At 42.6% G+C, this 13618-nt stretch overlaps 1 protein-coding gene across 1 annotated transcript; it reads right to left on the bottom strand.

The window, feature by feature from the left end:
- Window positions 1-6927: 6927 nt before the first annotated feature.
- Window positions 6928-9380, bottom strand: LOC147528225 (uncharacterized). Its single transcript, XM_086616254.1, has 2 exons — window positions 9165-9380; window positions 6928-7455 (listed from the first exon to the last, which is right to left on the bottom strand). Exons 1-2 carry the CDS (start codon window positions 9378-9380, stop codon window positions 6928-6930), a joined length of 744 nt encoding a protein of 247 aa, XP_086472380.1.
- Between the last annotated feature and the right edge of the window lie 4238 nt (window positions 9381-13618).

Raw genomic sequence — 13618 nt, 5'->3', positions numbered from 1 at the left:
GTAACTGGCAGTTCAGAGACAATCCCTGCTATCGTAAGAACAACTTGATACCATCTCAATTTGCAGTCATCCCCTCCCCCAGAAACTAGGGCTAGGAGCGCCATCAGCAGTAGGGAACTAAACTTGGCTGACCCAGTAAAGCGTCTGATTTGAAGACACCGATTCTTCATGTTGTTCAACCAGACCTCAGGATCCAGCTTGAATTCTTTCCTTCATCTGTCAAAGCCTCACATTTCAAATCCAGCTGCTGGTGATCTTTTAGAGAGGCCTCAGCTAAAAAGAAAACCAGAAAACCAATCTGTAATACTGATAAATACTGATCAAACCACGGGCAGGACAAGGAAGACAGAAAAGCTGTGAGCTCTGGAGGACAGTGTGAAAACTACCATCATGTGTGTATCTTCAGCAAGCATCAGATGGCAGTTATTATCACACATTGCTGCATGTTCTTCCTCGGTTCATCACGTGTTGCTCAAAGTCTTTTGAGTAACTTTGAAATTGCACACACAAGGTCTGTTAAGCACACGGTCTGGCCCGTGGCTCAAAGACAATGTCATCTCTATGAGGGTCAGGTGTAACAGTTTGACGAGGCACGTAGGTGTCCACTCAGCCTGCAGGAACAGCCATCACACAGGTCTCTGTTCCTGAGTATCTGAGCCTCAGTCAAGAGTTCCCTGAGTAGACTTTTCTGGAAGAGCAATAAATGCACACCCTCATAGCACAGCTGCTGCTTCTTACGGATATCCATGGAATAGGTGGCTGCAGGACCTAACTTCATTGTGGACAAGATCCATGGGTGTTTTAACCTCTGCTCACCAGTTGTGATTTATTTTTTTTCTGAGTTCAGATGTGTAATACACACTTGTCAAATGTCTCCATGCCAATGAGATCATCCATCAGACATTTCTAGGCATTTCCCTTACAATCTTTGAAAAGACCGGACTTTGCTTTGAAAGCACATCCTTGGGTTAGTCTGCCCCTTGAGTTGTAGACCATCTTCCTTCATATGTGTAGCATGAAGCACAAAGTAGCTTGCAGGAGCTCTAGAAGTCCAGACTGAAATTAATAATACTTAGGTAACAGGTGCCAACTTCATAAAAGCACCACTTTTTGTCTGGCCCTGCAACAAATAAGTCCAGTGATGAATGGACTAGGAACCAGAGACTTAAAAGTTCTCCAGCCCAAGGATGGTCCAAGCCTGTGTCAGGCTGCAGGGAGGTATATTTGGCAGTGAAGTTTGGGAGAATTGATCTGTTCAATGGCTCTCTGGAAGACAGAAGGTTCCAGAGTTGTCTATGCCAAGTCTTTCACAAACATGACATGCAATTTAAATACTACTAATTATTTAGAGTAAGAATAATAATGGCTAGCACTCTCCTGCTAAAGCTGAGAGAAAGGCTGCACAAGTTGAAAACAGTTCTCCACTTTCATGCGCTGGGCAGGACACAGTCTCTTTTTATACTAAATAATACTGTTTTGCTGGTAATAACTTTCTGTCCTTAACTACAAAAAGAAAAGAGAAAAAAATTGGTTCAGAGAATTCTGCAAATTATTTCCTTGAGGGAAGCCACCAGAGAAGGTGAAAGCCAACAGTGTTGTACGGTATGACAGGCTCACCTCCCCCAAACGTCTCTCTGATACTACAGCTACAAGCTGCTGCAGTTGGGTCCGCTGAGCTGGTGCACTGACAAATGGGCTTTATGAAAGAAACAATTTTAAACTAATTTCTACCTATTCACGAAAACGAATATTACTGCTGGCTGGCGCAAATGTATTCTCCTCCGTTTGTGCACCGGAGCCAGAAGTGGTGGTTTGTATTCCTGTTCTGCCCTGTGTTTTTCTTCACTGCCCTGGGCAAACCTCTGTGCAATTTTGTTTTCCATTCTTAAACACGGAGGGATGCTCTCTGTCTATCAATAGAAAGCACTTTGGAGTCTGTGCATAAAACAGATCAATATCAACTCTTTGTATTGTTATTTAAGAGAAATGGGTTTAATATAGCTGCTCTTATTTACATGACTAGAGAGATGACTCTTGTAAATTAGGGTTCTTTTTTATTACTGGTTTCTCTTAATTCCTTGGAGATATTGAAACAGAATGCACTGCAATTCTGTGAAGACATCTCCAAGAGAAGATGACAGTGCAAATGTTCAAGTATTCATTTCTTATTTCAGAGCTAGTTAGTAATTGCAGCATTCACACAAACACTTCCTTTTTTTTTTTTAATATTGGAAAGAAATAGTTATGAGGAAGGGAACAAAATAACATTCATTGGTTCAACTTTTTTGGTCAAGCCTGCAAACGAATCCCTAGGTACCAATTAAGTGAGGTGCTGTGCGAAGTCACAAAGCCACACGCATGGCAAACATTGGGTTAGCTCACTGCCCGGCTATGGAAACAAAAGAGGCAATCACCTGCCTGGGATTGAGGGGCTCCAAAGGGGAACTCCAGGTTTTCTGGAGAAGCAGCAGTCCTGTAGAGAAGATTCACTCCCAGAGAAGAAACATTTCGGGTAGTGGCTGGATGACAAATGTGTTTTCGTTTCTTGTCACCCCACACGCAGCTGTCAGATGTGTTTATTAGCAAGCTCAAACGAGTTATGTTTCATGTGTATTGAATGCGATCTCCCTTAATTGCATTTCTTTTAAACACTGGACACTCTTCTAAAAGACTTAACGTTTTAGCCTTTTGAAGGTGAAAGTTGTAAAAACTTTATTTTGTGTTTCTGAGCAATGTAGATAGACCTAAAGATTTCATGAACTATCATGTGGTTGCCCATATCTGACTAATAATTAAATTGTAAAATTGCAGTTTCATATTAGGGTTAGTCTTTTCACCTGCTTTAAAAATTAAAAATCATATTTGGTATATAAACACACACAGAATATCCTTCTGATTGAATTTCAAGAGCATATCCAGGATTAAATGTTTTTAAGCACTTCTAATACTGTAGTCTATAAGAAGAGCAGACACTTCTAAAGCAATGTTAAAAGTTGTCTTTCATAACTGAGTCAACAGATCATTTTTGTAATAAATTAAAGCAAGTGTTCTCAATTAGAGGAGCTAGTGGCTGTTGGTATTGTACAAAAAAAAATCATTCTAGTATCCAAAGGGTTAGGGGTGGGGAGGGTCTGTTTGGTTTTGTTTCTCTTTCCAGGGAGATCTTTAACATTGTTTGATGAAGCTAGTTTCATTTTGAGATTGTTACTGAAGATAAAGGCTTCTGTGTTCTATGGCTGCTTGGATTCTTCGTACATAATGTCCTAGTAATGTCACAGTGCTGCTGTATCTAGATCAAACCACTGTTTTGATTGTTTTTTTGGCTTTGTTTTTTTTTTAAATAAATTCCTTAATTTAAATACATGAAAACGATATGTTTTGCTTTAATGAGACATATAATCGATTGGAGCTTCCTCAAGTCCTTGGGATCTTGAAGACAATTACAGTGACAGCGGGATGCAGCCCATATCTTGCTGGAGGCCTTTGGGGCTTCCTATGTTTTAATATCATTGCCTTTTGTATTTTCTGTCCTGTCACATCTTCACAGAGATTGAGGGCACCGAGAACCAAACTGACGTTGTATCTCACTTTGTGGAGGTTCAGGTTCTCATCTGAAAGCAGGTTGTGCTTCCCCTGAGATGTCCTTCCCCTGCCTGCCATCCTCATATCCCCAGCCTTCCTCTGCACAGCGAACGGTCGGCCAACACAACTCTTTACGACCTTAAAAATAAGTTTGAGGAAAGGATGACAAAATCACTAGTAGGGACACAGGCTTCAGAAGATATCAACTGCGTTTTTTAAGTTGAGCGCTGTCTGATTTATGAGGCCCTCAGCTGCAATTAAGTGGAGAGAAAGGGTTTAGAAAAGAAAAACAACAGCAACCAACCAAGTGTGCTCTTCAGTATTCCGTACAGAAAGTTCTAAAACAAAGCCAAAGAGTAGCTGCAAAATTACCAGGAGGAAAGCAGTGCAGTGCGTCTACTTTAAGAGGGGAAAGAAGAATTTTTCAAAGAGGCATATGGAATATTTTTATGAGATTGATAATGGCAAACAGTGTTTGCATCAAGTTTCATGAAAGAACATTGTGAAAACAGATTATCTGCATGAAAGCAGCAGCTACATCCAACAGCTAAACTCAGTAAAACCTATGGTAACAGACCACATAAATCCAGGTCATGCATATTATCGCTCTCCAAACAAACCCAAGCCATTTTTCACAAGATTTTTACAATCTGAGAGGATGTGAGATGAAATTTTATTCCTTCTCCAACAGTTCTTGGTGGTTTTGTTCTCTCTGTAACTTGATGTCCTTTCTGTACAACAACATCTAGATATGTTCCCTCGTGGGAGATGTAATCTTCCTTAGACTTTTCCACTATCTCTGTCATGAGATGCGCAGCTTCTCAGAGGAAAGTCGTTACACTGTTTTGAAGGAAATCCAATTAAAAAACCATGTCAACTTTTGTAATCCCTTAGGGTGATTCACAGATGAAAAATACCATAAATGGGCCTGACTGTGCAATCTCAGGTCTATGGGGTGCTTCTGGGGGAGGAGAAAATACAAGTTTCTGCCAAGTCAGAGTCTAATTTGTTGGGTTTTGTAATTCTATTTCATATTTGGTATACAGTAAAAATAAAAAAATAAAATGAAAATAGGGCCTATTAAAAATTGGTGCTCTGACTTGTCCTAAGTGGAAAAGAGTAACTGCTGCAGAGGCTGAGCAGCTTGAACAGCGCATTTACAGGCGCTTGAGTAAATTTTACCTGATTTTCTAATTTTTTTAGTTACAGTTTATCACTGCTGAATTTTTTCTTAATTCAAGCAAAGTTTGTTCCTCTGCTGTCAGCAAACTTCAGTAGGACCCTAACAGTACAAGGCTCCCTGTACCTCTGTTAGCTTATATGGCAGAGGTGTGCAGAGAGGCCCAGGATGCTCCAGCCCTCCTAATCCGGGGCCATTGTGGTGTGATAATGATTGAAACATCCGGAGCAGGAAGGCAGGCAGTTTGCCCTTTCTAAAAAGCTTGTAGGTAGGAAGTGACTTGCAAAACTAAACTTCAAAAGCACATATTTAAGGGTGCAAAGCCACATGGTTAAGAAAAGAAAGAATTAAGGTTGCCTGTGTTCCATTAACATTGTTCCCTTGTCTTTATGCACTGTTATTATTATACCATCACATAATACCATGTTATTATTACGCATTCACTCCTAGAGGAGAAACTAACCTCTGGCAGATTTACAATGAAAACCAGATGCATCCTCTCTATGGCATCTGCTAATACATTATGTGTTTCAGACTTCCATTTAAATCTCAAAAAAATATATTTTCCTTCAGGGAACATCTCACCTAATTGGCTGCTCCCCTCCTTGTGCAGCAATAAGGCAATTGTGAATTCTGAAACATTCATTTAGCCTAAGTGTATAATGCTTCCTCCCACACGCAAAGGACCGAGAGCTCTCAGTATCACACCTCGGTTCCCTTAGATGCTGTTGATCGCAGGATTGGGGAAGCGATGTGGAATGAGTATTATCTGTTTCCATTCCTTTCTTGGGAGGAAATTCTGGGTTGTTTCCCGAAGGGACTGGCAGGAGGGATGTGAGAGATTTCTTTATCTGTCCTCTCCTCTTCACAAATACTCACACACTCCAAATGGCAGAAATACGAGGCCCAAGAGCTGAGGAGGCAGTGCAGTAGAAGAAATATTTCTGCAAATAGGTGAGTACTGGGGAAAGGGAAAATACGAACTGCAGAAGAGACAAGACACACCTTGGGGCGTGTTTCACCAGGGCTGAAGAAATGGGAGGACCAGGGAGGTAAAAGTGATGGAGAGAAGCCAGCACTGGAAGAGATGATGTCTAGCCAGGGGCATGGCTTGCTTGTTAACTCACATTAAAACAAGACTGAAAGCAAAGAGAGAAACATCGACTCAAACCAACACTGTAGTGAGGAATTTATTGCAAATGATACCACAGGCAGTAGTAGTTCTTTCTGATAGCTTAAAAGAATTGCCCTGCTTTGGTCTGATATTCAGCCAGTGTACTGTGGAATTAAACATGACATTTCACGTAATAAAAAGATGTGGCTGCAGCTGACGTTGAATGCTTAGATGACCATGATAAACACTAAAATACAATAAACAATTTGAAATTCAGATTACATTAGGAATTTGCTATGTCGTTGTCATATTTATAGCAGGAAAGAGGGAAGGAGCCTTCCTTCATACTTAATTCCAACATTCTCACTTAAATCTAGCATTTTTTTTTTCTTTTTGCCCTTGTAGTGCTTTTTAAGTCAAGGCTTTGTGAGTCTGCAAATGAAACCATAATGGCTGATCGTATTTAAAAGTAAAACTCACTTCTGTGGTTGCTTCTTCAGGCATCAAACACTTAAAAGGATCCACCTGGTGATTACATGTGGCAAGGAGTGAAAATCAGGCATTTCTCATCAACTATTTGCATCTGTGCAAAACATCACCATAAATGAGTCGGGTCAAAATGACATGATAAAAACCAAGAAGCTTCAAACAAGCAGAGTAACTAGGCAGAACACAACAATCTTTCTGCAGATTAGCTAATGCAAACGGCGCAATAGGAAACCAAGCTGCTCCTCTGACACTTATTTTTTTTAAGGCAACTTAAGAATTCAAGTAATATGTGCGTGTATTGAGAACACCGCTCTCTGTATATAACGTCACAACTATGTCTCAATTATGCTGATTCTTTGTGGAAAATACTTGAAAACAAATTTATGCAGTGTTAATCAAGAACACAAAATGAGAGAATATTTTCTCCCACGAACAAGCACGTTTCTGTGTCAGTATGTCAGTCGACTGACATGCATGAACTACTTAAGTCAGAATGGTGCTGAACAGGAACAATCCTTCCTGCTTTTCAGGACTGCACGAAACGCCGTAACCAGCACCAGCATCATTTTTTTTGCACAAATGCTTCTAGGGGAGCAGCAATGTGCATTGTCAAAATGTCCAAGAAGTCACCCTTGTAGAAGTCCAGGACATTCTGGGTTTCCTCTCCATCGTTACACTCGATCACTTTGTTGTTGTCTTGCTTTGCTGAGCTGCAGGACTCTTCACTCTCCTTGCTGTGCCCAACTGTTACGGCAGCACTGCAACTGCTTCTGCGCCGAGATCCTCTGCGGGTGAGGAAGGGGTTCTGGTTCTTATCAGCAAACACTTTTGTCTTCCTATTAGACCTCTTACTTTCATAGTTCCTGAGCTCCATCAGCCTCTCGTTGAAATACTCTTGCAATGGTTTGTCATGGAAGCCACTGCTGCTTGTCGGGTGGCCTTTCAAGTAGCCTCTAGAAGAGCTCCCCAAGCAACGGACTAACGAAGATCTGTTTGGAAAATCATTCAGCTGTGATGAGGAGTTCTTTCCTCTTCCCAAATCCTGGAAAAGTCGGTTGAAGGCTGGAGTTTTCGAATAATTTCTTGATAACTATTGAAAATAGGAGAAGGAGGGAGAGGCAGGATTGGGGGCAGAAGGGAGAATGAAATCTGAATTAAAATATGCAGGCTTAAGCGGGAAAAGGATCTTAATTATATGGTTCCATGCAGTAAACAGCTGTTAGGGAAGGTTGTAGGTTCTTAACCTAAATTGCCTGAAGGCCTAGCAGTTTGGTACCAATCCCTCTCTGGAACAGAAGTCCATTGGGCTGAGGTTAAACAATTCTGAGCACTTTTCCCTCCTGCTGACTCTGATGTACTGCCACAGTTCCATGCGGCCTCTCTGAAAATCTGATTTTCTGAAAGAATCTCTCACCTGTCTCTATTAGCAGAATTTCAGGTTCATCCTTTTCAAATTTCATTGGCCTGTAGCTGCTGTTTCCCACGGTAAAACCAGATCCCACCTGTAAGATATTTATCATCCTTTTTCCCTTTCTGCTCTGAATTGCAGCATGTTATTAGAAGAACTGCAATTTTCACATACAAACATTTCTACATCTTAAAACCAGGAAGTTTATTATTATAACCTTGCAGCATATCATAGATGTGCACGGGGTTTTCTCCTCCTTTCCCATCATAGGATGCCTATCTGCTTGTTAAACAATCAATTTAACATCTGAGTTACTTGAGTAGTCGAAAGATCTGATCCAGCCCCATTGACATGGAGGTGGGTGTCTTTAGATTGATTTCGGGGGAACATCCATGCTGCGAGTTCTATTATTGACCACAGGAGAAAATTTTGCTGGAAATTCACCATGGAAAAGATTGCCTTTCCGTGTTCACAGTTAAATATCTCCCAGGTTTTCAGAGTTACTGCTCTGCCCTTTCCACCTTTCTCACAGTTATGCCAAGACACCCAAGCCTGCCTCAAGCTACCAGGAGCAACAGCTGGTTTCTGTACACCCAGTTAGACTGAACAATGTTTTCTTCTCTGAAAGACCTTAGCGTTCAGCTTGAAAGAAGAAATGTTTTATATTATATTACTGTTTCAAATCAATAAAAAGAAAGTCTATGCTGAATGTAGATGACAGCCACAGCGGGAGCATGGAACATTTTGCAATCATTTATTATGCCTAACAATGCCTTTAGTATTAAAAAAAGCCATTATTCATGCAGTTTTTGACAACTGCTAATTAAGCCTAGATACTCGCTAAGGGTCCAGCCACAAATCTGGTTTCGGAGCCCGGCAATGTCTCAGTAGGGCACTCCATCATCAGCATTTGGCATGTTGCCTACTAGTAATGAATGAAAAACACTGAGCACAAATGAGAAATAGTGGGTTGGACATGTCTTGTAAACTGAAAAGTAATCAAGTTCTTGATCTCTCGCTATTCCATCATGCTTCATTCTGGAAGGGACCCAGAAAATCTAATGACCCTGCCTAGAGTGGTTGTACTTTTGAATAAGTCAGGTAATTAAAGAACACTAAAACTTGACTAAGAAGTAGTCTCTCCTTCCTACCTCAAATTTAAAAAAAAAAAAAAGTTTAAAAATTAATAATCAACTTAAAAATTAATAATTAACTTAAAAATGTAGCAGAATAAAAGTCTTTCAAGTTAAGCTTTCCTATACCAAAACACAGCCCAAAACTTACTATCATATCATATCAAATTCCAACTTACCAGCGAGTAGAGGAATTGCTCTAACAGAAGAATAAGTAGTAGTTACCATATATTGCAAAGAGAGTTTTTGCATACAAACCTTAAAGTCCTGGAAGCCTGGATATTCTGGGATGATGGGCAAGGTACACGTGCTAATACTGTTTGACCGCCTTTGTTTCACCATCCTACGACAGCAGCTGCAGTTCCTGGAGTGATGGGCTTGTCCCAGCCCAGATGGATTTTCAGTTAAACGGGGTGGTTTACAGTCTTTTATACAGCAAGTTCTCAGGCGTATCATTGAGGTGGGTCCATCCATTTCAGCACGATTCGGAAGAGTTTGGAAGCGACGTGTATTCCAGAGTATTTCTCTCTTCTAGTTTTCCTCTAACGCATAATCTCGTACCAGTGAGCCCCTTGACAATCCGTAACGTCGAGTGCCAGTGGACAGACCAACAGCTCTGAGCAGTATGGCTCTTCTTAGAGATCAGAGGCAGCTGATGCCTTCACTGAGCTCTGGAACCCTCAGACCATTAATGCCGCTTTTATCTACTGAAAGCTCCTCACAGAAGGTCGGTAAATCCAAACCATGAACGCAAAGGGTCCAGGTGAGGGGGGAATTTGCAGGGATTATAAAGTCTCATACCGTCATCTCAGAGGGCCTAACGTGACTGCTGACGCGGCAGCAATTAGAGAAGATCAACAGCCCACACGCAGGAGGTGCCGCTCGGCTTACATCAGAGCGGGCAGATCCCGGCCCTTCTGACAGCAAAACATTAAGGGCTTTTGCTCAGTGGGGCAAGAGGTGAGTAAGTCAACACAATCAGCCAACAGGTCAAGAAAGAGTGTAGAACACTGTAATAAAAATTTCCTTCCAAGAAATCCTATGCCACTTCAGCTTTCTCAGTGTGGTCGGAGATGGGCTACAGAGATCCAAACTGCCTCGCTGTTTGTGTCTGGAGAGGGATGCGCTGCCTTCCCACGGCCCGGCAGCGGTGCAGATTTGGCAGAAGCCCATGGTAAGAGCAAGACTCCTTTTGGCCAAAGCTGTGAAAATGTTCACAGTAAGCAGCGACAGCTGCCCCGAACAGCTTACAACCTGAACATCATGGATGAAGGGCAGCCAGGGAAACAGCTCCACGGTTTTGATTCGAAGATACATTAGTGGCATCAGCTGCTAGAAACAGATAGATGTATGTAGCTGCCATGGTTGGTGTGGCATGAACGTTGGCAGCACGGGACTCCTCATTGTCCACAGTGACAGCAGACATCTCCCGCCGTTTGGAGGGCAGCACCCCAGTCCACTGTCCCACCATGGCCGGTTTGCATGCAGAGCACTGTCACTGAGGGATGAACTGCCTCTTCTCCATCACATGCCACGAAGTGATCACTGTGCTCACTGGTGCTTGTGGAAGGCAGACAGAGGGGATTTACAATCCCCTTAACCTCCAGGGCTTCTAGCTTATCCACTGTATCCATAAATATTTGCACGCTCTGAATACGTGCATGCAAATATTTGTGGATGTCCTGGATGAGCTGGAAATTCACATCCATCCAGGGTATCCATAAATATTTGCACGCACATATTCAGAGCACTGACTGTGAGCTGTAAGGAGCTTTGGATCTTATCCATGAGACCATCAGCTGGATTCAGGGCAGTGCTTTAGGCTCTCTGGCAGATGGCAGCTCGGCAGGCTCTGGGCAGAGCCCTCTGCAGCAAACACCCACCTCGCCGTCGGGCAAAAGCAGGTCAGGCACCAGTAAAGAACTCACGTAAACAGTTGCACCCAGCCCTTCGCTATCTGGAGGCAAAGATGCAACACCACTCTTTGCCAGTTCTGGCTCTGGCCTTTTTTATTTGAGGGATTTTGTGAGTTTATTTGAATTTTTATTTTATTTGTTTAAGCGGTTCTCTGGCAGATAGCAAAGCTCGCAGTACGAGCGACCATTTCACCCACGCCCACACCAGTGTATTCAGATCAGGGTCTGTGTCCATAGCTCTGTATGAGCCACACACAAATTCAACTACCAGGCTGATGGCAACAATTTGCATGTAGAGATGTCAGGATGCTCACCAGGTAATAGAACTATGAGTCATCCCTGATGCAGCCCTGATTATTCGCATTGTTGTTGTACACATAGTGGTACCTTAATACATAAGTACGACGTGGCCTTGCCAGTAGTGCCTGAGAAAGAATTAACAAAGCATTATCGAGGCTTCTTGGCACCAAATTTCCTCCTAAAAGACTTTCCTGGTCCAATTTAGCAGGGAAAAAAAATATTTATTTATTCGCTACTCCTCCTTCCCAGACCTTCCAGATATTCTCTGAGCCAAAGTTGTCTTTGGGATATGTTCCAGGCAAACCTGCACCAGTGAGTCACTGTGGACGGGCAGGAGGTGGGTGTTGTCTCTAAGTCCTCAGGCCAAGTCACTACCCCCAGGTCTGAGGTGCTTCGGTCACGCAGAGACAAGCAGTGTGCCCACCTGAGAGGTGGCAGGATATGTCTCACCTTGTAAAGAGAAGAGGGAGAGAAAAACACAGCGGCAGCAGCAGGAGTCAAAGTAATTTCTCTGGCGAGAGCGAGCTTTATTGTTTCACCGATGGAGGTGTGCAGGGCACTGCCCACAGTTGTCACTCGATTCAGAGAAGCAAGAGCTGAGCAAAACAGCTGCCATTGACACAGCTGGATTTATTGTAAGTGTAGAGGCTTTGCAGGGGACCTGCACGCGTAGAGTTATTGTCGGCACAGTAAAGAGTTCCCTCTTTCCGTTTAAACTTGCAGCCTGAAAACCTCTCATTATCAAAATTCCTTCCCTCTTCTCCCCTGAAAGCATTTGCCTGGTTGAAGTGAGACACCAGCAGCTTTTAATCTATAATTGCTCATTGTGCCTAATGAATATGCGTGTGCTACTTACAACGTGTGACCTGCACGGAGCTTCAAAAAAAAAGTCCCACGTTCCTCCCTTTAATGGGAGGTTCTGATTCCACTCCCACAGTCTAAAATGGGAGTCTCACGGAGTCTGTTCCTTTATAATCCCATATTCCTTCTTGTACCGTATCATTACTGCATGCAGCAGGGCCAAGGTAATTCTCTCTTCAGCCAAGCTCTCCATCCTGTTCAACACGAAACTTTACACTATCCTTTGATCCCCCAGTGAAAAGAAACATGACTTTCAGCAGTGTGCAGGCTTTATTAGTTACCCACCTTATAGCCTAACCTTCACACTCTTTTAAAAAGAACTTTTTTTTTTTTTTAATGGAGAGTCACATTATTACACCATTCCTCATGTCAGGTAAGCCAGTTTGCATAAACAGGCTGTGGCCACGAATCTCATTCTTCTGCCTTGGGAGTAAATAAAAGAAAAAACATGCAAGGAACTATTTAGGTTTCTACAGTCCCTACTATTGCTAACCATTTGCATTTTCTCCACTAGCCCTTCAACAAATAAGAACTGGTCTATTTTTATACCTAACCTTTAAGTATCATAAGTAAGGTGAATGGTTGATAACATTCCCAATTATAAACCAGAAATGTTTTATTTTTCAAAGTATCACTGAATGACACAGATGTTAATAAAAGTCCAAACCGAAATCCAAAACTGGATGTGGGGTCCAAGATGAGATCCAAAACCAAGTAATAAATACATGGTGTCACACTTCTATATAAATTATTAAATGCCTTGCAGCTAAAAGGAAATCTGTGCTCATTTAATGACAATTTGTAACAACATGAAGAATATTTTCCCTAGTTAAAGCTTCCTTGCTGCAGGGATGTCACTGCTACAGTACTATAAACATGCTCGAGTCTGCCTGGGGACCAACACCAGCTCTGCTGCAACAGCCCCAGCTCAGCAAAACCTCTCTGAGCTGCCACGTAAGCTGGGGGTGAGCACCTACGGAACAGGCTGGTGCTTCCCTGCAGCCATCAATCTTGCGCCAAGAGCACTCCATTATTACACGATGTAAAGCCTTTAAATTATAAAAAGTTTGTGAAAAGTGCTGGTTTGTTAACACTTAAGAACAGGGACAGGGAAGGCAGCCCCAGATCTTCGGTTAAGCCAGAGCCAGGTGGGGCTGCAGAGCAGCCAAGCAGCGCTGAAGCTCCCACGGCAACCTCAGGGCCTGAAGCAAAGTCCAGAAGTGGGAAAGAGGAGAGATGAGCACAGCAACTCCATCACCTGCTGCCCAAGGAGACAAACAGGCTTTACTAGAAACTACGGGAGCACATGATGCCATGAAAAGAGAAGCAACGAGCTGTTCCTTGCCCAGAGATGCATGGTTGGGGGCAGGAGCAGAAGTAGAATTGCAAAAGGTTGAGTCGAAATGTTTGGCTTCAGAGGTTACTCAGTTCCTCCTTTAGAAAAGGCTTTGGTCTAGCGCTAAAAAGAAGCCTGGGCTGTATCACTGCCTCTGCATCCAGACTTCCCCCAAATGTGGATGGCACGACTTTGTGTCTATTGCAAGTATCTCCCCTGCACTTGCAAAACACAGCAGTGTGTGTGTGTGGGGGTGGGAATCTACACACCATTTTACTTGGCAATCAAAACTTGGGTCT

The sequence above is a fragment of the Tauraco erythrolophus genome, chromosome 9, assembly GCF_009769465.1.
Source record: "Tauraco erythrolophus isolate bTauEry1 chromosome 9, bTauEry1.pri, whole genome shotgun sequence".
Classification (NCBI taxonomy): Eukaryota; Metazoa; Chordata; class Aves; order Musophagiformes; family Musophagidae; genus Tauraco; species Tauraco erythrolophus.
This window is presented reverse-complemented; position numbering and strand designations above follow the sequence as displayed.

Coding starts and splice junctions, on each gene's coding strand:
- LOC147528225 (XM_086616254.1), bottom strand. CDS start 9,380: ATGGATGGACCCACCTCAATGATACGCCTGAGAACTTGCTGTATAAAA. Junction 7,456..9,164: donor CAGGCTTCCAGGACTTTAAG/GTTTGTATGCAA, acceptor TATTTTCAATAG/TTATCAAGAAATTATTCGAA.